This window comes from Vanacampus margaritifer, chromosome 18, assembly GCF_051991255.1.
Source record: "Vanacampus margaritifer isolate UIUO_Vmar chromosome 18, RoL_Vmar_1.0, whole genome shotgun sequence".
Lineage (NCBI taxonomy): Eukaryota > Metazoa > Chordata > Actinopteri > Syngnathiformes > Syngnathidae > Vanacampus > Vanacampus margaritifer.
In genome coordinates, this window is record NC_135449.1 from 17,559,283 (window position 1) to 17,581,063 (window position 21,781).

At 45.7% G+C, this 21,781-nt stretch overlaps 1 protein-coding gene across 7 annotated transcripts in view; it reads left to right on the top strand.

Annotated features, from left to right (window-relative positions):
• The window catches only part of tmem94 (transmembrane protein 94), a 111,525-nt gene that overhangs the window by 44,586 nt on the left and 45,158 nt on the right, over positions 1 to 21,781 (top strand). For all 7 annotated transcript variants that reach the window (XR_013289155.1, XM_077550322.1, XM_077550323.1 and 4 more), the window contains 4 exons: positions 9,161 to 9,263; positions 10,723 to 10,809; positions 11,068 to 11,184; positions 14,492 to 14,548. Coding sequence is in view for 6 of the 7 variants with exons in the window: in XM_077550322.1 (XP_077406448.1) it covers positions 9,161 to 9,263; positions 10,723 to 10,809; positions 11,068 to 11,184; positions 14,492 to 14,548 (364 nt within the window). In the remaining variant the exon portion in view is untranslated. The remainder of the gene's footprint in view (positions 1 to 9,160; positions 9,264 to 10,722; positions 10,810 to 11,067; positions 11,185 to 14,491; positions 14,549 to 21,781) is intronic.

Below are 21,781 nucleotides of genomic sequence, written 5' to 3' on the forward strand. Positions count from 1 at the left end.
CCTTCCTCCTCTGCATCATGTCAACCAGCTCTCTATCTTTTCCTGTCATAGTTCAAACCCTACTCTCAGTCCAAGACTCTTGGTGTTCCTCTTCTCTTTCCTCCTACCAACCCACGTTCAGGGCTTAAAGTACTCCGGCACGGTGTCGGATTTCCGGCGTAAGAGCCACTAACGCAATGACAAATCAGAGAAGTAAACATTTGACATATTTGACACGTCTGGCAAAACACCGCCAATGCGGAGTGAAGGCCAACTTCAAAATAAACTTCCCCATGCCAAGTAACCTGTGGAGCTTAATGCCAATGAACGCTTTTATTTTGAAGTCGCGGGCCGCGGCGCAACAGATGAGTTAACTCGTCCTGCGGAACATGTGTTTGCCGTTCAATTTTTTTTCTTTTTTTTTTTCTGGAGAAAGCTCTGTATTGTTCATTCAGTAATCTTACTGATTCGACATGTCATCATCATTGCTCTTTCTCTCTTTTTTTTCTCTTTCTTTTTTTGTATGTGCATGTGCGGGTGTGTGTGCATGTCTGCGTGCGTGCGAGTGTGTACTCTGTGTTTGCCAATCTTATTGCCGGCGTAAACAATTGCGACCAACGTCAACAAAACAACTTCGTACAGAATCAAATCACGTTCGATCACCAATTAAGGGCACTAAAAGAATATTTGTTTTTAAAACATTTTTAAACAATTTAAAACAATATTCTGTGTGGATAACATCATACCAACAAAGGAAATAACTGTTTACCCCAACAACAAACCGTATATTACTAAAGAGGTTAAAGACTGTATTAACCGCAAAAAAAGGGCATTTAAGAACCAGGACAGAGCCCAGCTCAAACTGGTTCAAAAAGAACTCAAGCACATGCTTAAAAAAGCAAAAAGGAAGCACAAAGAGACTATAGAACAACACTTTGCTGCTAACAACTCCAAGAAAATGTGGGACACCATGAGGAGGATCACCAACTTGACTCCTGCTCAAAAAGGTCTCAGCACTCTAAATGACCTCCAGAAGGCAAGGGAGCTGAATGACTTTTATTTAAGATTCGAAACCCAGGACTTCTCCTCTGAATGTGGGGAGGTCCTGAGGTCCATTTCAGTGAATGAGCAGGACTCAAGGCTGGTCATTCATCTCCATGATGTCCAATCTGCTTTTAGGTCTGTCTGCACAAAAAAGGCGTCAGGACCAGATGGGATATCTGCCCTTCTGCTAAAATCCTGTACAGAGGAACTCACAGCGGCATGGCAGCCCATCTTCCAGAGATCTGTGGACTCACACTCCATTCCCAGTCTCTGGAAAAAATCAGTAATCACCCCGGTTCCTAAAAAACAATGTCCTGTGGTCAATAATGACTTCAGGCCTGTGGCTCTAACTTCCATTGTTATGAAGTGTTTCGAGAGGCTGATGGTGACTCGGCTCAGGGGGGAGGTGGATGCACACTTAGACTCCCTTCAGTTTGCCTACAAGCGGGGTCGCGGCACTGACAATGCTATCAACAGCATCACACATCTGGTCAGCAAACACCTAGACGGCCCGAAACCTTATGCACGTGTGTTGTTCGTTGACTTTAGCTCAGCGTTCAACACAATGCAGCCGCACCTGCTTTTGGGCAAACTGAAGGAGATGAATGTGAACCCGTACATCTCGAGGGGGTATCACTCCTTCCTGACACAGCGCACACAGCAAGTCAGGGTCAACAGCTCCCTCTCGGAACCCAGATTGATAAACACAGGCGCCCCACAGGGCTGCGTCAGCTCCCCGGTCCTCTTCACGCCGTACACAAATGATTGTGTAACATCACACCCAGAGAACTTTATCATTAAGTTCTCTGATGACACAGCTATCGTCAGCTTCTGCAGGCCGGCGGTAGCCCACTGGACTATTTCTCAGAAATAGAGAAATTTGTCCAGTGGTGTGACCAGAATCATCTTGTGCTCAATGTGGGGAAGACAGAGGTGGTGATATTTGATCCAAAAACTGTTGGTGACCACAGGCCAGTCGTCATTAAAAACAATCACATCAGCCAGGTGGGTTCATACAGGTATCTGGGGGTCCACATCGACAACACACTCAGCTGGAGGGTACATGTTGGAAGTCTCTGCTCCAAACTCCAACAGCGTCTTTACTTCCTACGCAGACTTAGGGTCTATGGAGTGGAGCAGAGGATCATGCTGTTGTTCTACCGGGCTGCATTGGAAAGTATCATCAGATACGGCATTGCGGCCTGGTACGGAAACCTGACTGTGCAGTCAAGGTCACAGATTGCCGGTCTGGTGCGGACTGCCATGAAGATCATGGGGGTCAGGAATCTTCCTTCCCTACAGATGCTTTATGAGCGGTCCGTCACCGGACTGGCACAGAAAATTGTTAATGACCCGACTCACATTCTGCATCATGAGTTCCAGCTACTGCCTTCTGGCAGGAGATTCAGGGCCCCCAGAACCAGGCTGAACCGCTACAAAATTGTATCCAAAATTGTTCTTACACCATGTGAAATTATAATTTTTATCCAAATACGTGATTATTCAATATAATTTTTTGTAGGATATTTGAATACCAAAATATTCGATAGCTGCAGCACGAGAGGGGACTGCAACCCGCAGTGCTATACTGTACTATACATAATATAAATGGATAATGAAAGAGATGACCTGACACTTGGGGAGGACAGGCCATCGGGAATTTCATGAGTTTCCCAAATGCCCAGTCTATCCACGGCAACTAATCCAATAGTAATTAATGGCTTGATGTTGGTCGAACAACGAATCTGCACGTTGGACACTGCACCACCGCCAAAGTTCAGGCTCAGGAATTTTCTATACTTTAAGCCCTGCATCTTCCTCCTCTCCTTCTTCGACCAACAGTGGTCCAGTTTCCACCGGCACCCTGTAGGTCAACAGTACCGATGGCGGTCGTTGTTAACCCGGGCCTCGACCGATCCGGTATGGAAGTCATATATTTTGATTCGCATGTTTGATTTGGGCAATTTTTTTACGTCGGATGCCCTTCCTGACACAACCCTCTGTATTTATCCGGGCTTGGGACCGGCACAAGAAGACACTGGCTTTTGCCCCCTTGCGGCTACATTACGAGTACCGATACCTTAAAATAAGACTAGTATTGGCACAGAAACCTGGTATAGGTAGTCACCCATCATAGTCAGGATGGTACCACCACTGCCTTAATTTGAGCCAGGAAAAACCCTGCTTGTACTTCTGGAATGCAGACAGTTTTGCCTAATGTGTGCATGAAACGTTCTGCAACAGAATTGGCTTGAGGCCATTGGGGTGTGATTTTGATGATAAAATCCAAGTCAAGTTGCAAACTCGGCAAACGAAGCAATGTTGAAAGGCGGGCCATTGTCAGTCTTGAAGATGCTGCGTATCCCGAACATTTTAAATATTTTCTTCATGACTGGTGTGACTGTATTGGTGGATGTCTACTTAACTCTTTGACTGCCAAAAACGTTAAATAACGTTTAGTAAAATCCTACGGAGGAGCGCCAAAGACGTTAAGACATTCACCAAGTTTTTTGGGTTTTTTTTGGAAACGGGTGGAGGAAAGCCTTGGCCAGCTGTGCTGAAAGTATAAAGCAGATCTAGATAGTATAATACCTATTTTTGGCCCCTAGATGGCAGCGATGACTCTCTTTGGACAAGATTGGGTAGGCGTCAGTAGAAGACGTGAGGCGGAGCTAGAGTGTTGAGGGGACAATGGCTGAGGAAGCCATAATGGTGACCGGTTGCAAGCAGCTCACGCTTGAGCATTTTTTTCAAAGACGAAAAGCATCGACCAATGCTAAAGAGCACATTGATGACGACGATGATGATGATGGTGACTCCGAGGTTGACGCCGAAGTTGGAAGCGTTGACGCGGCAGCTATGATCACGTCATAAAGCCTCACCGGCTAGCGATGCTAACGCCGGAAAACGCGGAGCACAACCGAGCACTTCTGCACAGGCGGACGTTTTAATCGGACGACGAAGAGTGCCCCGAGTCCAATGCATATTCATCGGAGGAGTGGGTACAGTCTGATCACGGAGAAGACACTGCTTCTGGACTACGATGCCACCATGAATGGAGCGGATAAGATGGATCAGAACATCTCACCACCCGGTGTAGGAACTGAAGGACATGAGGAAGCCAGACGTAACACCACCGTAACGTCACCGTATCATGATCCCGAGAGTAGACTTGATGGCAACATGGCCAAACACACACTGCAGTATATACTTGCTTTTCCCCGGAAAAAAAAGACAGCAAAGAAGTGTAGCGTCTGCAATCGCAGTGAAACTAATATGTTGTGCAAATCCTGCTTCGTCCCCTTGCACGCAAAGGAGTGTTACAAAAAGAAAAACTGTATTTGAAACATCCACACAATTGTAAATAGTACCACGGTTGCACACATTTGTAAATAGTTTGCCAAATTGTTTTGTCAAATTGTTACACTGTTGAATGTAAATAAACGTATTTTGCTATCAAAAAACACTTTTTCATTGTTGGTGGTAGTGTTTTACAGAAGTAAACACTGTTTAGGTGTTTGTGGCATCATTCATGGAAAAAAAAAGGTGTCAAATTCACTAGAGTGCATGAAATAATATCGTTTCACAAAAAGCTTGATTTCTCCGTATTTTGTTTCAAAACAGAGCATTTGGGTGAAACTAACCATTTTCTATTGTTGATTACTGAAAAACAGAATAAGGTAGAAACAAACTTTTTTTTCTGATGAAACATGAGAGTCCAATCTTTCATTTGGTAGTATGTGTGTTTCCATAGTCCAAACACAAAATTTTCTGTGGACCTTGAAAGATCAGTCAAAATGCTTAAATCGACTGGCACCCACGGCATCCCTTTTCTGAAAACGTTTGGCAGTCAAAGAGTTAAGATGTTGTGTATTCATCTACAATGACAAGCAAGTAGTCTCCTGTTGGGAGAGGTCCATAGAAGTTTGTGCTCAGGCTGTGCCAGGTGGCTTTTGGTAGCTCATTCATCTGTAGTGGCTCTGATGAATTGACTGGTGTGTTTGCTTGGCATGCTAAACATTGTTTGACAATAGTTTCTGCTTTCTGGTCCATGTTTGGAAACCAGACTTTTGTCTGACTGGTGTCCTTCATGTGCTAGCTCTTCGACTTTGTCTTGTAGTGCTGTTGGAATGACGATTCTTGTGTTTCTTAGAATAATGTTAGTTTATGAAACTGTTAGTTCATTGCTGACTTGTTTAAATTGTTCGAAAATGGCAGCATGCTGTGTGTAATTTGCGACTTCATGCCATGTGTTGTTCCTAATGTGCGCACTGACCTTTTGAAGGATTGGGTTTTTCAGTATCTCCTCACTGATCTCAGCAAGAGTCATCGCGTTGGGTGTGGTGTGATGTGACAAGAAATTCACATAGTCCTCAGCCACTTTTTCTGCACGTGCGTTGTTCCTATGCTGGATGTTCAAAGGATGACGGGAGATGTAGTCTGCTGGGTTCTTAGCTCCTTTTCTGTACTCCACTCTGTAGTTGTATGGCTGAAGTCTCAGTCCCCACCACTCAATCCTTGCGGGTGGTTTTGATTTGGGATTGTTCCAAAGATTTTAAGGGCTTTGTGGTCAGTCACTGATTTAAATGGATGTCCATAGATGTACAGATGAAAGTGTGCACAACTCCACACGACAGCTAGCGCTTCTCGCTTTGTCTGTGAGTAGCGCTTTTCCACGTCACTGAGAGCACAGCTTGCATATGATGTCGTGTCTCTCATCCTTCTCAATTTGATAAAGAATGGCACCAAGTCAAACCGGGCTGGCATCAACAACCAATTCTGTCGTTTTGTTTGGATTAAAATAGGACACGGTGGTGTCCACACGACAGCTAGCGCTTTTCGCTTTGTCTGTGAGTAGTGCTTTTCCACGCCACTGAGAGCACAGCTTGCATATGCTGTTGTGTCTCTCATTCTTTTCAATTTGATAAAGAATGGCACCAAGTCAAACCGGACTGGCATCAAAAAACAATTCTGTCGTTTTGTTTGGATTAAAATAGGACATGGTGGTGTCACTGGGGATGCCTTCCTTGATGGCAGTAAGTGCTGCTGCTTGTTCTGGACCCCATGTCCACTGTGCGGCTTTTCTTGTGAGCATGCACAGCGGTGCAGAGATGGATGCAAAGTCTTTGATAAAGTATTATAACAGTAGGTCAGTAGTTATAACCTGGCAATAGCCTGACTGACATTGTGATCCACAGTATCAATCTGAGACTGCTCCACAGTGATTTGCTATTCTGTACAATACTTCGAGCTGATTGGACGATGCGGCATTGTGCACATTTGTTTTGACCATTTGACCATGGATGAAAATGTTGTCTTCGTTCTCGTCGAATGGGGCGAAAAAAGCACTAACATCTCTACTAGCTAAAAATGCGCCTCTGGCTGTTAAACAAGGAAACAGTGAGCAATTCTGCAAGAACAGAATTAATAATTAGTAGTTAGCCTTCCCGAGAAAACTCCTGAATTTGCTGGCATCTTGTGGGTCACCTGCTTCCTGAATGGCAGTCTCCTTTTTGGGATCCGGAGAGATGCCATCAGGAGAGAAAATAAAAAAAAATTGAGTTTGGACTTGTTGAATTCATACTTCTTTATGTTCAATGTGAGGCCTCTTTCCGTGAGCCTTTGGAATACTGCTCTGAAGTTGTTATCCTGTACATGTTGGTTGAATCCGTAGACAATGATGTCATCACTCATGTTTTTCACTCCCTTGAGGCATATTGCATTTTAGAGCACCTCTGCAGCTGATGATATGCCAAAGTTCAAGTGTGTGTATCGCTTCAGACTAAGGTGAATTGTACTGTAGTAATGTACCTACTATCAGGGTGGAGCTCTAGCTCATGGTACCCTGCAGTCAGGTCTAGCTTTGAAATACAGTGGCTCTGTTAAATTCATGAATGACATCTACAGGGGGTGTGATATGGCGTTAACATTCGATTGCAGGGGCCCGGGGGTTGTCCCTTGGCGCTGCCGTGGCCTGGGGGGCCCTGGGGGGTTGTGCTTGCTCTGTCCTGGCCGAGGTTGACGGCTCCCCTCTTTGGTGGAGGTTTTCATGCATGCCAGATCCACCACACCAGCATCTATCGAAATTCAAACACAATCTGCTTCTTCCTCTGGTCGTTAAATCGGTGAAGGCTGATGTCTTTGGATCTCACTTTGCTTCATCTATCCTTTCTTTCTTTCCTCAGTCTCTCCTTTGTTCTCTTGAGGTCTCCCTAATTTGTTGGAATTTAGATGTTTCTGGGGTTGGTGAAAGACTCTGGTTGGTAACCCGGTGGTAGTAGGTAATGTCTGGTCGGTGCTGGATTTCACTTTCCTTTCTTTTCTTTGATCCTTCCTCGGGTCTCCTGACAACCTCACGACTCTAGCTGGATTCTGAAGTATTCGGTTTAGGTGTTCGGTATGGGATTTTTAATAGGTTTTAGGTGAACTAATGAGTACACACTCACACGCACGCACATGCACATACTCACCCACATACAAAATAAAAATACATTTAAAAAAATTAATTAAAAGAGAGCAATGAGGATGACATGTCAAATCGGTAAAGTTACAGAATGAACAATACTGAGCTCTCCAGAAAACAAACAAACAAGAAAAAAAAGAAAAAAACATTTGATTGCAGTATTTGCTTGCCGGATGTCTGTACAGATTATTACTTTGTCTGGGTCTTTTGGCTTGGGTAATGTTACAATGGGGAGATCTGTGGTGTGGGACCTGACATTCTCTCAATGATGTCACCCGCTTCTAGTTTGTGCAATTCATCCTCCATTTCTTGCCTAATGTGGAATTGCACTCATCTGTGTGGCTGGCATGTTGGCTGTAAATTTGGGTTAATGTAGCGTTTTACTTGAACGTTCTAAAACTTGTCAATGCCTTCGAATAGCTCAGGGTGAGTGCTGACTAGCTCATCTGCAACAGTTTTGGTGGTCGGTGTGAGTCGCAGTGGCGTCACAACCTTGATTAGACCTAGCTCTGTGGAAGTATCACAGCTGTGTATGGAGAAGCTATCTCCTTGAATTACATAGAAAGTACCCAAGGACTGCATGTTTCCTTTTTGCACTTTTCCTTCAAACTCACCAACAACAGGCAGAGGGACTTTGGAGCAATATGAATAGATTTTTGTCTTGACTGACTTGAGTAGTGGACATGGCTCACGTTTCTCACGTGTTGCTTTGATGCTGTAGCTCCAGAGTCTATCAGGACTGCTTGAAGACTCAGGTCTGTGATGCTCTTTAGGTGTTACGTGCTGCACTCTCTGAGCTCCGTAGTATTGCTTTTTGTTGTCTTTGTGTTGCTTTGCATCTATACCTTTTTTTGATGAACGGCATTGTTTTGCAAAATAGTTGTGGACCGGTGGGGTGCCTGGCGGGCCTGCAGTGCCCCGTCCTGCTGCCTTGGGTTGGGGGCGCGGGCCGTGTTGGGGTTGGGGGCGCACCTGGCGCTCCGGCCGGTGGCCCCTGCGGGGCCCGGGTGTTGTCCCTTGGTGCTACCGTGGCCTGGGGGGCCCTGAGATGTTGCACTTGCTCTGTCCTGGCAGAGGTCGAAGGCTCCTCTCTTTGGTGGAGATTTTCATGCATGCCAGATCCACCACACCAGCATCTATCGAAACTCAAACACAATCTGCTTCTTTCTCTGGTTGTTGAAACGGTGGAGGCTGGTGTCTGTGGATCTCACTCTGCTTCATCTGTCCTTCCTTCCTTTCCTCAGTCTCTCCCTTGGTCTCTTGAGGTCTCCCTAATTTGTTGGAATTTAGATGTTTGAACTAATGAATACACACTCACACGCACACATACACACACACACACGCACACGCACGTGCACGTGCACATACACATTCTCACCCACACACAAATTCAAAATTAATAAAAAAAAAAAAAAAGAGCAAATCGGTAAAATTACCGAATGAACAATACTGAGCTCTCCAGAGAATAGAAAAAAAAGAAAAGTTTTTAAGATCAATATATTGCTCCATCTTCTGATAAAAATCGGTGATCGGTTATTTATTTATCTATTTTTTCAAACTAGTTGATCGGTGATTCGCTGAAAACTGTGTATGAGAAAAGAATTGTGGGTGGTGAAAGACAGGGAGTTCAGTTGTTTTAAATTGAGCACCCTCCCCCATTTTCCATTTCAAAAGGGATAGTTTGGAGTTTGCAGGATCCCGTCCAATTACAGTGCTCGACAATGAGAGGTTTACAGTGCAGTCCGTCATCACCAAGCTTGTCTGTCCTGTTGTGCTTGTGAGTAAAGTCAATACAGTTGTTAAACTATTCTTAAATCACTTAAAATTCCTTTGCCCATGTACAAACCCAATTCCAAAAAAGTTGGGGCACTATACAAATTGTGAAGTGCCAAATTTCAATATTTTGTTCACAATAGAACATAGATGACAGGTCAAAAGTTTAAACTGAGTAAAAGTATAATTTGCAGGGGAAAATATGTTGATTGTAAATTTCATGGTGCCAACAAATCTAAAATAAAATTTAAAAAAATTGCAAAAATATTGATGTAATCATCATCTAAAGTGCATAACGTAATTCAAAGATTTAGAGAATATGGAACAATCTCTGTGTGTAAGGGTCAAGGCCGAAAAATCATACTGGATGCCCATGATATTCGGGCCCTTAAACGGCACTGCACCGCAAACAGGAATGCTTACTGTAAGGGAAATCACAAAAAGGGCTCAGCAATACTTCCAGTGAACACAATCCACCGTGCCAGCCGCCGTTGCCAGATAAAACTCTACAGTATAAAGAAGAAGCCATTTCTAAAGCAGACCAAGAAGCGCAGGCGTTTCTCTGGGCCAGGGGTTATTTAAAAGGGAGTGTGGCAAAGTGGAAACCTGTTTTGTGGACAGACGAATCACGATTCGAAGTTCTTTGTGGAAAACTGGGGCACTATATCATACTAACTAAAGAGGACAAGGACAACCCAAATTGTTATCAGCACTCAGTTTAAAAGTCTGCATCTGTGATCGTATAGGGTTGCATGAGTGCGTGTGGCATGGGCAGCCTCCACATCTGGAAAGTCATCGTCAATGCAGAAAGGTATTTTCAGATTCGAGAACGACAAATGCTCCCATCCAGGCATCATCACTTTCAGAGAAGATCTTGCATTTCTCAACACGAACCCTAACCCTAACCCTAACCCTAACCCACATCACATGCAGCACCAATTACAACATCATGGCTGCGTAAGAAAAAGATCCGGGTATTGAAATGGCCAGCCTGCAGTCCACTGCTTTCACTTATAGAGCACATTTGGCGCATTATTAAGGGGAAGGTGCAACAAAGACAACCCAAGACAGTGTGAGGGACTCAGAGAGAAGTGTGTTAGACAAGAATGAGACAGCATTCCTATTTCTAAACTTGAGAAACTTGTCTCCTCGATCCCCAGACGTTTGCAGACTGTTGTAAGAAGAAGGGGGGATGCCCCACAGTGGTGAAAATGGCCGTGTCACAACTTTTTTGAGATTTGTTGACACCATGGAATTTAAATTCAACATAATTTCCCCTTAAAATTCTACATTTTCTCAGTTTAAACTTTAGACCTGTTCTCTATGTTCTATTCTGAATAAAATATAAAAATTTGGCACTTCCACAAAATTTCATTCAGTTTTTATCTACAATTTGTATAGTGTCCCAACTTTTTGGGAATTGGGTTTGTACCTTTTATTGTGTTTTTGCTCTCTTGCCATAGGGTACATTCCTACTGGTTAACTCCATACGCTACTTTTGTGACGCACCCAACCTCACCCCCAACAGCTACAATTTTTTGCAGCTTCAGGTAATTTTCCAAATTAAATTGTTTTTATCACTGTACTGGAAATCCCTTTAGCTGTAATTACATAAAAATATGTAAAATGAGTCTTGACAGAACAAGTTTACTTCCCTCGCAAAACACTCCCAACAATTTTAACATCCTCACTCTGTCATATTGTTACATACACTGTTGTTTAGAAATGTTTAGAATGAATAAAGTCATTACAAATATAGCAGTAAGCATTTTGTTTGTAAACATAAGTGAAAAGCCTTGTATTTTCAGTTGATGGGCGTTCTGCCCGTCTTACCCCTGCTATTCCCGGTCATGTGGGTGCTGGTCAACGCCTTTGGAGAGGCAAGGGTCCTTGCAGAGTTCAGCCATGTATCTCCAGCGGGATTGGTGAGGAATTCACAAACAAAAAAACAAAAACACTTAATCGTACACAAACACCTTTTAAAGTTTGACTGAATCTTCCCATATGCAACCATCCATCCATCTTCTACCGCTCATCCGGGGTCGGGTCGCGGGGGCAGCAGCTTTAGTAGGGAAGCCCAGACTTCCCTCTCCCCAGCCACTTCAGCCAGCTCCTCCGACGGGATCCCAAGGCGTTCCCAGGCCAGCCGAGAGACGTACTCTCTCCAACGTGTCCTGGGTCGTCCCCGGGGCCTCCCGCCGTTGGTACATGCCCGAAACACCACCCCAGGGAGGCGTCCAGGAGGCATCCGAACCAGATGCCTGCGCCACCTCAACTGGTTCCTCTCAACGCGGAGGAGTAGCGGCTCGACACTGAGTCCCTCCCGGATGACCAAGCTTCTCACCCTATCTCTAAGGGAGAGCCCGGCTACCCTGTGGAGGAAACTCATTTCGGCCGCTTGTATCCGGGATCTTGTTCTTTCGGTCATGACCCACAGCTCGTGACCATAGGGGAGGGCAGGAACGTAGATTGACCGGTAAATCATGAGCTTTGCCTTTCGCCACAGCTCCTTCTTCACCACAACGGACCAATACAGCGTCCGCATCACTGCAGACGCTGCACCGATCCGCCTGTCGATCTCCCGCTCTAACCTCCCCTCACTCATAAACAAGACCCCAAGATACTTGAACTCCTCCACTTGGGGCAGGATATCATCCCCGACCCGGAGAGGGCACTCCACCCTTTTCCGACTGAGGACCATGGTCTCGGATTTGGACGTGCTGATCTTCATCCAGACCGCTTCACACTCGGCCGCGAACCGCTCCAGTGAGGGCTGTAGATCACGGCTATAAGCCAACAGCACCACATCATCTGCAAAAAGCAGAGATGCAATGGTGAGGCCACCAAACCGGACCCCCTCAACGCCTCGGCTACGCCTAGAAATTCTGTCCATAAAAGTTATGAACAGAATCGGTGACAAAGGGCAACCTTGGCGGAGTCCAACCCTCACAGGAAACGAATGCGACTTACTGCCGGCAATGCGGACCAAACTCTGACATCGGTCGTACAGGGACCGAATAGCCCGTATCAGGGGGCCTGGTACCCCTTACTCCCGAAACACCTCCCACAGGACTCCCCGAGGGACACGGTCAAACGCCTTCTCCAAGTCCTCAAAGCACATGTGGACTGGTTGGGCGAACTCCCACGCACCCTCGAGGACCCTGCTGAGGGTGTAGAGCTGGTCCACTTTTCCACGGCCGGGACGAAAACCACACTGCTCCTCCTGAATCCGAGATTCGACTTCCCGACGGACCCTCCTCTCCAGCACCCCTGAATAGACCTTACCTGGGAGGCTGAGGAGTGTGATCCCTCTAACGTTGGAACACAGCCTCAGGTCCTCCTTCTTAAAAAGGGGGACCACCACCCCGGTCTGCCAATCCAGAGGCACTGTTCCCGATGTCCACACGATGCTGTAGAGACGTGTCAACCACGACAGCTCCACAACATCCAGAGCCTTTAGGAACTCTGGGCGGATCTCATCCACCCCCGGGGCCCTGCCACCGAGAAGCTTTCCAACCACCTCAGTGACTTCAACCCCAGCGATATGGGAGCCCACCTCAGAGTCCCCAGACCCTGCTTCAAAGGAAGGCGTGTCGGTGGAATTGAGGAGGTCTTCGAAGTACTCTCCCCACCGATTCACGACGTCCCGAGTCGAGGTCAACAGCACCCCATCTCCACTATACACAGTGTTAATGGCGCACTTCTTTCCTCTCTTGAGACGCCGGATGGTGGACCAGAATTTCCTCGAAGCAGTCCGGAAGTCGTTTTCCATGGCCTCACCGAACTCCTCCCAAATCCATGCCGAGTTTTTGCCTCAATGACCGCCAAAGCCGCATTCTACTTGGCCAGCCAGAACCTGTCAGCAGCCTCCGGAGTCCCACATGCCAAAAAGGCCCAATAGGACTCTTTCTTCAGCTTGACGGCATCCCTTACCAGCCGGTTCGAGGATTGCCGCCACGACAGGCACCAACCACCTTACGGCCACAGCTCCGATCGGCCGCCTCAACAATGGAAACACCGCTCGGGTTTTGATCGGAGGAGCCGTTCCTCCCAATCACACCCCTCCAGGTCTTACTGTCATTACCCACGTGAGCGTTGAAGTCCCCCAGCAGAACGAGGGAGTCCCCAGGGGGAGCGCTCTCCAGCACACCCTCCAAGGACTCCAGAAAGTGTGGATAGTCTGATCTGCTGTTCGGTGCATAAGCACAAACTACAGTCAGGACCCATCCCCCCACCCGAAGGCGGAGAGAGGCTACCCTCTCATTCACCGGGGTAAACCCCAAAGTACAGGCGCCTAGCCGGGGGGAAATGAGTATGCCCACACCTGCTCTGCGCCTCTCACCGTGGGCCACTCCATCCCCTTGTGCAACCACTCTTTGTAATTAACAGTAAAGTATTCGGGTACATAGTGTAGCTCTGCAAAAACGACTGTGATGCATTTTATTTTGTAATGTCAGCCCTTTGCTAAACCCATTTATCCCTTCTCTCTACTGCTTATCCTCACAAGGGTGTGCTGGATTCTATCCCAGTTGACTTTGGACAAGAGGCAGGGTACTTCCTGAACTGGTTGCCAGGCAATCGCAGGGCATATACTGGTTACTCTTACATCCACACCTACTAGGGATGCAATGATATCAAAATGTCATCACGGTATTAATTTTGGAGTCGGCCAGTCCACACTCAAGCATCTGCAGTTGGTCTAAAATGCTGCTGCTCGTCTATAACTGGAGCTTGTTAGAGGGAGCGCATAAAGACCTTAGAATAGACCTTTTCATTCTTCTGGATTTTTTGGTCCGTTTTCGCTCATCAGGAACCACCACCATCCTCCCAACCAACCCCCCCCCCCCCCCCCCAGACCACAAATTTTGCCCACCGAACGAGAATAGTAATTGCTGCTCATATTTTTCACAACCCAAAGTTGGAAGGTATAACCCACCGGCTGAAACAAATCCTAGAGGAAACACCGTGATCTGAATACTGTACCAATCTATTGTCTTTCTTTTGGCTCTCTATAGCCCTTACTTTGCAGTGAACAATGTCACATATTACTGTCTGGATCTTTGAACTTAAACACAATGACTCTAGTGATGTTTTTTTTAATTATTATTATTATTATTATTATTATTAACTCAGACTCTGTGTTACAGTCAGGATACTAGAAATATATTTTAAACATGTTTCTTTGGAATGTACCTACTCAAGGATTTAACTGGACTTATCTTTTACCCCTAGCTTGCTAAGTTCTCTGAGGACACTCTAAGCAGCTACACTGAAGTGGTTCCCTCACAGGTATATAACCTTTTGTTGTCTGAACCAAACCCCAGTCTGCTGGCTCCAAATGTCACCTTAATCTGCCTGTAATTGTACTCAGTGATCTTGCCCTGTGCAACGACCACAGATAAACTACCTCGACAAGTTCAATCATCCTGGATTGTCTCACTTTTGTTGTCAGGTTCTCATTGTCATTTTTGTGTAACAATACCTGTGCTTTGTTTCACAGTTCTCTTTTTGACAATTATTTGGACGCGAATCATCCCCTATCATCTACCATATATTTGCTCAGAAGAATGTTAAGGCCTTCTTGATGTTACACCACAAAGTTTGTGAGCTTTCGTGAAACGCTGTTGCCATGGCAATGCACTGTTTGCCAAGAAAGCAGCGTTGATTTTGAGGGCCTGAACATGCTTGAAAACTCATGAAACTTGGCACACACATCTGGCCTGGCAAAATGAGAAACATATTAGTGTATTGTGCGAAAAAAAAAAAGACTCACTCCCTAGAAATGTTTTAACAAAACAGCCCCGGTTGTACATTTAACCCAGATCTACGAAAATTTGGAGGTACAATGACTAGTATTTAAATGCTGTCAATATTCGGGTTAATGTCATAATTCTGGTTTCTGAAACATTTGAGGTAATGAAGGTATTATTTGATTACTATATTAAGTGTAATCTTTGCGTGTTCAAAATAATTGCATTGAGATCTCATGAAGAAGTGTTCTTTGCAAAGATTTATTTAAGAGCTCTTAAGACACAAGTGGAAGCTTACATGTAAAGCAATGTCTAGCCAGCAATTGTGTACCCGGATACAAAACACCCACTCTTTTATACATAAAAACTCCTCTCCCACTCACAGGCTGGACAAAGGGTTAGTAATTATAATAAGCAGACATGTGATATACCGACATGTTTACTCCAGCTCTCCTACCAGCCCGGAAATATGATGTAGACAGGTAATGATCTTGGACCTTCAGTTTTTACGACATAATGAGTAATGGCATGAGAACTTGCCTCCCTTTAAGACACACACATTTTTATCTCCATGAGAACTTCTACATTCTTTCTTATCTTCATGAGAACTGGAAGGGAGTAAAAAGTTCCAATATATTTCACAACAACCTTATCACAGTTGATCTTCCTTTAACTACACAGTTTATATGGCATCTATATACTTATAAGTAAATTCATAAACAGTAAAACTATAAATTGAAAATGTTAAATGTCTTCAGTAACCCATTTAACATGCGTTGCGGACAGTGTTATATTATAATCATTTGTGCTCGATTGGAAGATCCTGTCGGAATCGCGATGCACAGACGTCATTATGTAAATATACGTCATTACCACTTTTAACTTTCTACGGTCAATAAAAGACGTTATATTCTAAGGAGGACCAAAACAGCCAAAAATAAATAAATGACTTAATTATATATATATACACACACACAAAAATTGCTCATTTCATGGGTGCAAAAGTATGTGAACCTCTCACTTAATCGGACATTGTACCTCCTTTTGCAATGAGAACTTCAACCAAACACTTTTTTGTGTGATTTATCAGTCTTTCACATCTTGGGGAATTTTTGCTACTCTACGCAAAATGTAGCCAGTTGAGAGAGGTTGGATGGGCGTTTAGCATTAACTGCCCGCTTCAGGTCCCGCCACAGTACTTTGAAATAATTTAAGTCAGGATTTTGACTGGGCACATCCAGAACATAAATCTTGTTGTTCTTCAGCCATTCCTTAGTTGTATTGCTGGAATGCTTTGGGTTATTGTCATGTTGCATGATCCATCTTCTACCAGGCTGTAACTTCACAAAGAACGGCTTTAGGTGATGTTCCAGGATTTCACAATATTCCTCAGCATTTTTGATTCCCTGGACTATGTGGAGTTGTCCAGGTCCTGAGGATGAAAAGCCAACCCAGAATTTAAAATTCTCACCCCCATGCTTCACTGTAGGGTGAAGGTTCTTTTGCTGGTATGCAGTGTTGACTTTTTATCAAACATGACTGTTTTAGTTGTGGCCAAACAGTTCAATTCTGGACTCATCTGTCCACAGAAGGGACTTCCAAAAAGCTTCAGTGTTGTCCAGGTGCTCGCTGGCAATGTTGAGATGGGCAGCTTTGATTTATTTGTGTGAGCAGAGGCTTCTACTTAGCAAGCCTTCCATGAAAGCCTTGTCGATTGACTTTTCTTCTGATTGTTGAAGCTTGCACGTGTCCCAGATGCAGCAAAATAGGTCTGCAAATTCTTTGATGTGATGTTCAAGTTGGCTTTTTACCTGAATTATCATTTTTCTTGTGGTTCTTGCTGATATTTTAGAAGGTCGTACACTTCTAGGCAGTATTGTAGTAATTTTCAGTGTTCTCTAGTCGCAGATGATCCGCTTCAGTGGAATGATGGAGCTCTTTTTTTTTTTAGATGACTTTATAGCTTTCCCCAGACAGATGTGCTGCCACTGACTACTTCATGAGGTCCCCTGAGATTTCTCTTCCTCTCAGCATGACTGACCTGTATGGGTTTACCTGGGTAAGACTAAAGTGACGTAGATTTCTCTCGGTTTCAGTCAGTGATGCACAATTTCTTTGCTAAACCTCTCATTTCATTGGTCCATTTCAGTGGTTAATTTCGCTACCAATTTGTCCTACCTGATCCTACTTGACTGCTTGTTTTAAGCAATGCAGCTCAGGATTCACTTAATTGAATTGACCAAAAACTCTTTTTAACTCTTTCACTGCCACTGACGTTTATGGACGTCAAGTAAAAACCTACGGAGCACTGCCAATGACGTCAAAAGACGTCATCCAATTTTTTATATATATTTTTTTGAAACAGGCTGGGGGAAGCCTTCCGCATCTCTGTTGAAAGTTTCAATTAGGTCTGTTGTGCCTAAGGACTATTTTTGGCCCCTAGAGGGCAGCGATGACTGTCTTTTGACAAGATCGGGTGGGCGTCAGTAGAAGCGGAGCTAGAGCGTCGAGCAGGAGATCAGAATGGAAAACAAAGGAAAAATGGCGACCGTTTGCGAGGAGTTCACGCCCGAGCCGTTTTATTTCAAAGACAAAAGCATCGACCAAAGCTAAAAGAGCACATTGATGACAACAATGATCATCATCGATGATGATGATGATGATGATGACTCCGTGGATGGAAAGCATTGACGCGGCAGTAGAAGACGCGGGGGGGAAGCTAGATGGCTGAGGAGGAAGTGGTGCCCGTTTGGAAAGCAGCTCTCTACACTTACTAGACGAAAGGGATCGACCAACGCTAAAAGAGCACATTGATGACGACGATGATCATCATCATCGATGATGATGAAGGTGAATCCGAGCTTGACGGCGAAATTGGAACCGCTGACGCGGCGGCTATGACGGCGTCATAAACGCGGAGCACAATCGAGCACGCACAGGCGGACGTTCGATCGGACGACGAAGAGTGCCCCGAGTCCAATGCATATTCATCGGAGGAGTGTGTACAGTCTGCTACTTGCTATTTATTCCCCGGAAAAAAAGGAAAGTGTAACGTGTAACGTTTGCACGCGAAACGGACAAAGTGAAAGTAAACTTGTGCGAGTCCAGCGGCGTCTCCTTGCACGCAGGAGAGCGTTATAAAAAGAAAAACTGTATTTGAAACATCCACATAATTGTAAGTAGTACCACAGTTGCACACATTTGTAAATAGTTTGCGAAATTGTTTTGTCAAATTGTTACACTGTTGAATGGAATTAAACGTATTTTGCAATCAAAAAACACTTTTTCATTGTTGGTGAAAGCGTTTTACAGAAGTAAAGCACTATTTAGGTGTTTGTGGCATCATTCATGGACAAAAAGAAGTGTACAATTCACTGGAGTGCATGAAATAACATCGTTTCACAAAAAGCCCTTTTTCTCCGTTTTTTGTTTCAAAACAGAATTTCGGTGAAAGTTACCATTTTCTATTGTTGATTACTGAAGAACGGAATAAGCTAGAAACAAACTTTTTTTTTCTGATGAAAGATGAGTCCAATCTTTCATTTGGTAGTATGTGTTTCCATATTCCAAACACAACATTTTCTGTGGACCTTGAAAGATCACTCAAAATGCTTAAATCGGCTGGCAGTGGGGACAACCCGTTTCTGAAAACGTCTGGCAGTGAAAGAGTTAATTAAGTTTTGACTACACAATTGATTAAAAAAAGAACAATGCATTGAATTGATAAACCCACCTGTTATTTCATATAAAATGTAATGGTTCAGATTGAACAACAAAATCAGGTTGATACAATTGGAAAGTCCAAATACAGCAAATCAGTTGCCTTTATCTAACCCTGACCTCTGCATCCTCTGCTCTCACACCAACTAGCTTCATGTTTCCTTTAACTACACCCATAAAGCTCCTCTTTGGTCTTCCTCTAGACCTCCTGTCTGGCATTTGGAAACTCAAAAAAGAACCTCAGCAACTTCATCTCTGCCACCTCCAGCTTTGCCTCCTGTCTTTTCCTCAGTGGCACTGTCGCCAGACCAAACAACATCACTGGTCTCACCACAGTTTTATAAACCTTTCCTTTCATTTTAGCTGAAACTCTTTATCACACATCACACCTGACACTTTTCTCCACCCTTTCCAGCCTGCCTGCACACACTTCTTCACTTCACTTCTCACTCTGGACTGTTGACCCTAAATACTTAAACCCGCCCCACCTTCTTGGTCTCTTCTCCCTGTAACCTCAGTCTTGGGTCCCTCCCATTCACACACAGATACTCCATCTAGCTACGGCTAACCTTCATTTCCCTCTTTTCCAGGACAAACCTCCACGCCTCTAGCTTCTCCTCCACCTGTTCCCTGATCTCACCACAGATCACAATGTCATCAGCAAACATCATAGTCCATGGAGATTCCTGTCTAACCTCGCCTGTCATACTGTCCATTACAATAGCGAACAAGAAGGGGCTCAGAGCTGATCCCTGTAGTCCCACTTTCACTTTGAACTCCGTCACACCTACAGCACACATCACCACTGTCTTACAGTCCTTATACATGTTGTGCACCACTTGAACATACTTCTCTGCCACTCCAGACTTCCTCATACAAAATCACAGTTCCTCTTTGGGCACCCTGTCATAAGCTTTCTCCAGATCTACAAAGACACAATTCAGCTCCTTCTGACCTTCTCTGTCTACTTTCTTCAGTCCTCCGTGTCACACTTCTTCTTAGCTAACCTCTTTCTCTGGATCCACTTCTACACCTCCACCAAATCTCCTTATACCAGCCTTAAGTACCAGCCACAGGACTCCCCGAGGGACACGGTCGAACGCCTTCTCCAAATCTACAAAACACATGTAGATTGGTTGGGCGAACTCCCATGCAACCTCGAGGACCCTGCCAAAGGTGTAGAGCTGCTGGTCCACTGTTCCACAGCCGGGACGAAAGCCACACTGCTCCTCCTGATTCGACTTCCCAATAGATCCTCCTCTCCAGCACCCCTGAATAGACCTTACCAGGGAGGCTGAGTGTGAAAAAGGAGGACCACCACCCCGTTTTGCCAATCCAGACGCACTGTCCCCGATGTCCACGCGATGTTGTAGAGGTGTGTCAACCACGACAGCCCCACAACATCCAGAGCCTTTAGGAACTCCGGGCGGATCTCAACTACCCCCGGGGCCCTGCCACCGAGGAGCTTTCCAACCACATCAGTGACTTCAAAACCAGAGATAGGAGAGCCCACCTCAGAGTCCCCAGACCCTGCTTTCTCAAAGGAAGGCGTGTCGGTGGAATTGAGGAGGTCTTCGAAGTACTCTCTCCACCGATTCACGACGTCCCGAGTCGAGGTCAACAGCACCCCATCTCCACTATACACAGTGTTAATGGCGCACTGCTTTCCTCTCCTGAGACGCCGGATGGTGGAACAGAATTTCCTCAAAGCTGTCCGGAAGTCGTTTTCCATGGCCCCTCCGAACTACTCCCATGTCCGAGTTTTTTCCTCAACGACCGCTGAAGCCGCGTTCCGCTTGGCCAGCCGGTACCTGTCAGGGAGAAGTTTTGCCGGAGGTGGGCATTGAAACTCCTTCTGACAGGGGATTTCACCAGACGTTCCCAGCAAACCCTCATAATACGATTTGGTCTGCCAGGTCTGAACGGCATCTTCCTCCACCATCGGAGCAAACACACCACCAGGTGGTGATCAGTTGACAGCTCCGCCCCTCTCTTCACCCAAGTGTCCAAAACATGCGGCCGCAAATCCGAAGACACGACTACAAAGTCGATCATCAAACTGCGGCCTAGGGTGTCCTGGTGCCAAGTGCACATATGGACACCCCTATGTTTGAACATGGTGTTCGTTACGGACAATCTGTGACGAGCACAAAAGTCCAATAACAGAACACCATTCGGGTTCTGATCGGAGGGGGCGTTCCTCCCATTCACGCCCCTCCAGGTCTCACTGTCATTGCCCATGTGAGCGTTGAAGTCCTCCAAGCCCTCCAGCACACACTCCAAGGACTCCAGAAAGGGTGGGTACTCTGAACTGCTGTTTGGTGCATAAGCACAAACAACAGTCAGGACCCGTCCCCCCACCCGAAGGCGGAGGGAGGCTACCCTCTCGTCTACCGGGGTGAACCCCAACGTACAGGCGCCAAGCTTGGGGGAAATCAGTATGCCCACACCTGCTCTGCGCCTCTCACCATGGGCAACTCCAGAGTGGAAGAGAGTCCAACCCCTCTCGAGAGGATTGGTACTAGAGCCCAAGCTGTGTGTGGAGGAGTCTGACTATATCTAGTCTGAATTTCTCTACCTCACTCACCAGCTCGGGCTCCTTCCCCGTCAGAGAGGTGACATTCTATGTCCCAAGCGCTAGTTTTCTGTAGCCGGGTATCAGACCGCCAAAGTCCTCGCCCTTGGCTGCCGCCCAGCCCACTAAGCACCCGACCCCTTTGGTCCCTTCCACCGGTGGTGAGCCCATGGGAAGGGGGACCGGACCCATAATGCCTCTTCGGGCTGTGCCTAGCCGGGCCCCATTGGTGCAGGCCCGGCCACAAGGCGCTCGCCAACGAGCAAGGGAAACATAAGACCATTTATTGTATTCATCATTAAGGGTCTTTGAGCCGTGCTTTGTCTGGCCTCTCACCTAAGACCTGTTTGCCATGGGTGACCCTGCCAGGGTCATAAAGCCCCAGACAACATAGCTCCTAGGGTCATTGGGACACACAAACTCCTCCACCACGATAAGTTTCCGGCTCATGGAGGAGTTTGGGTAAACCAGTTAGCC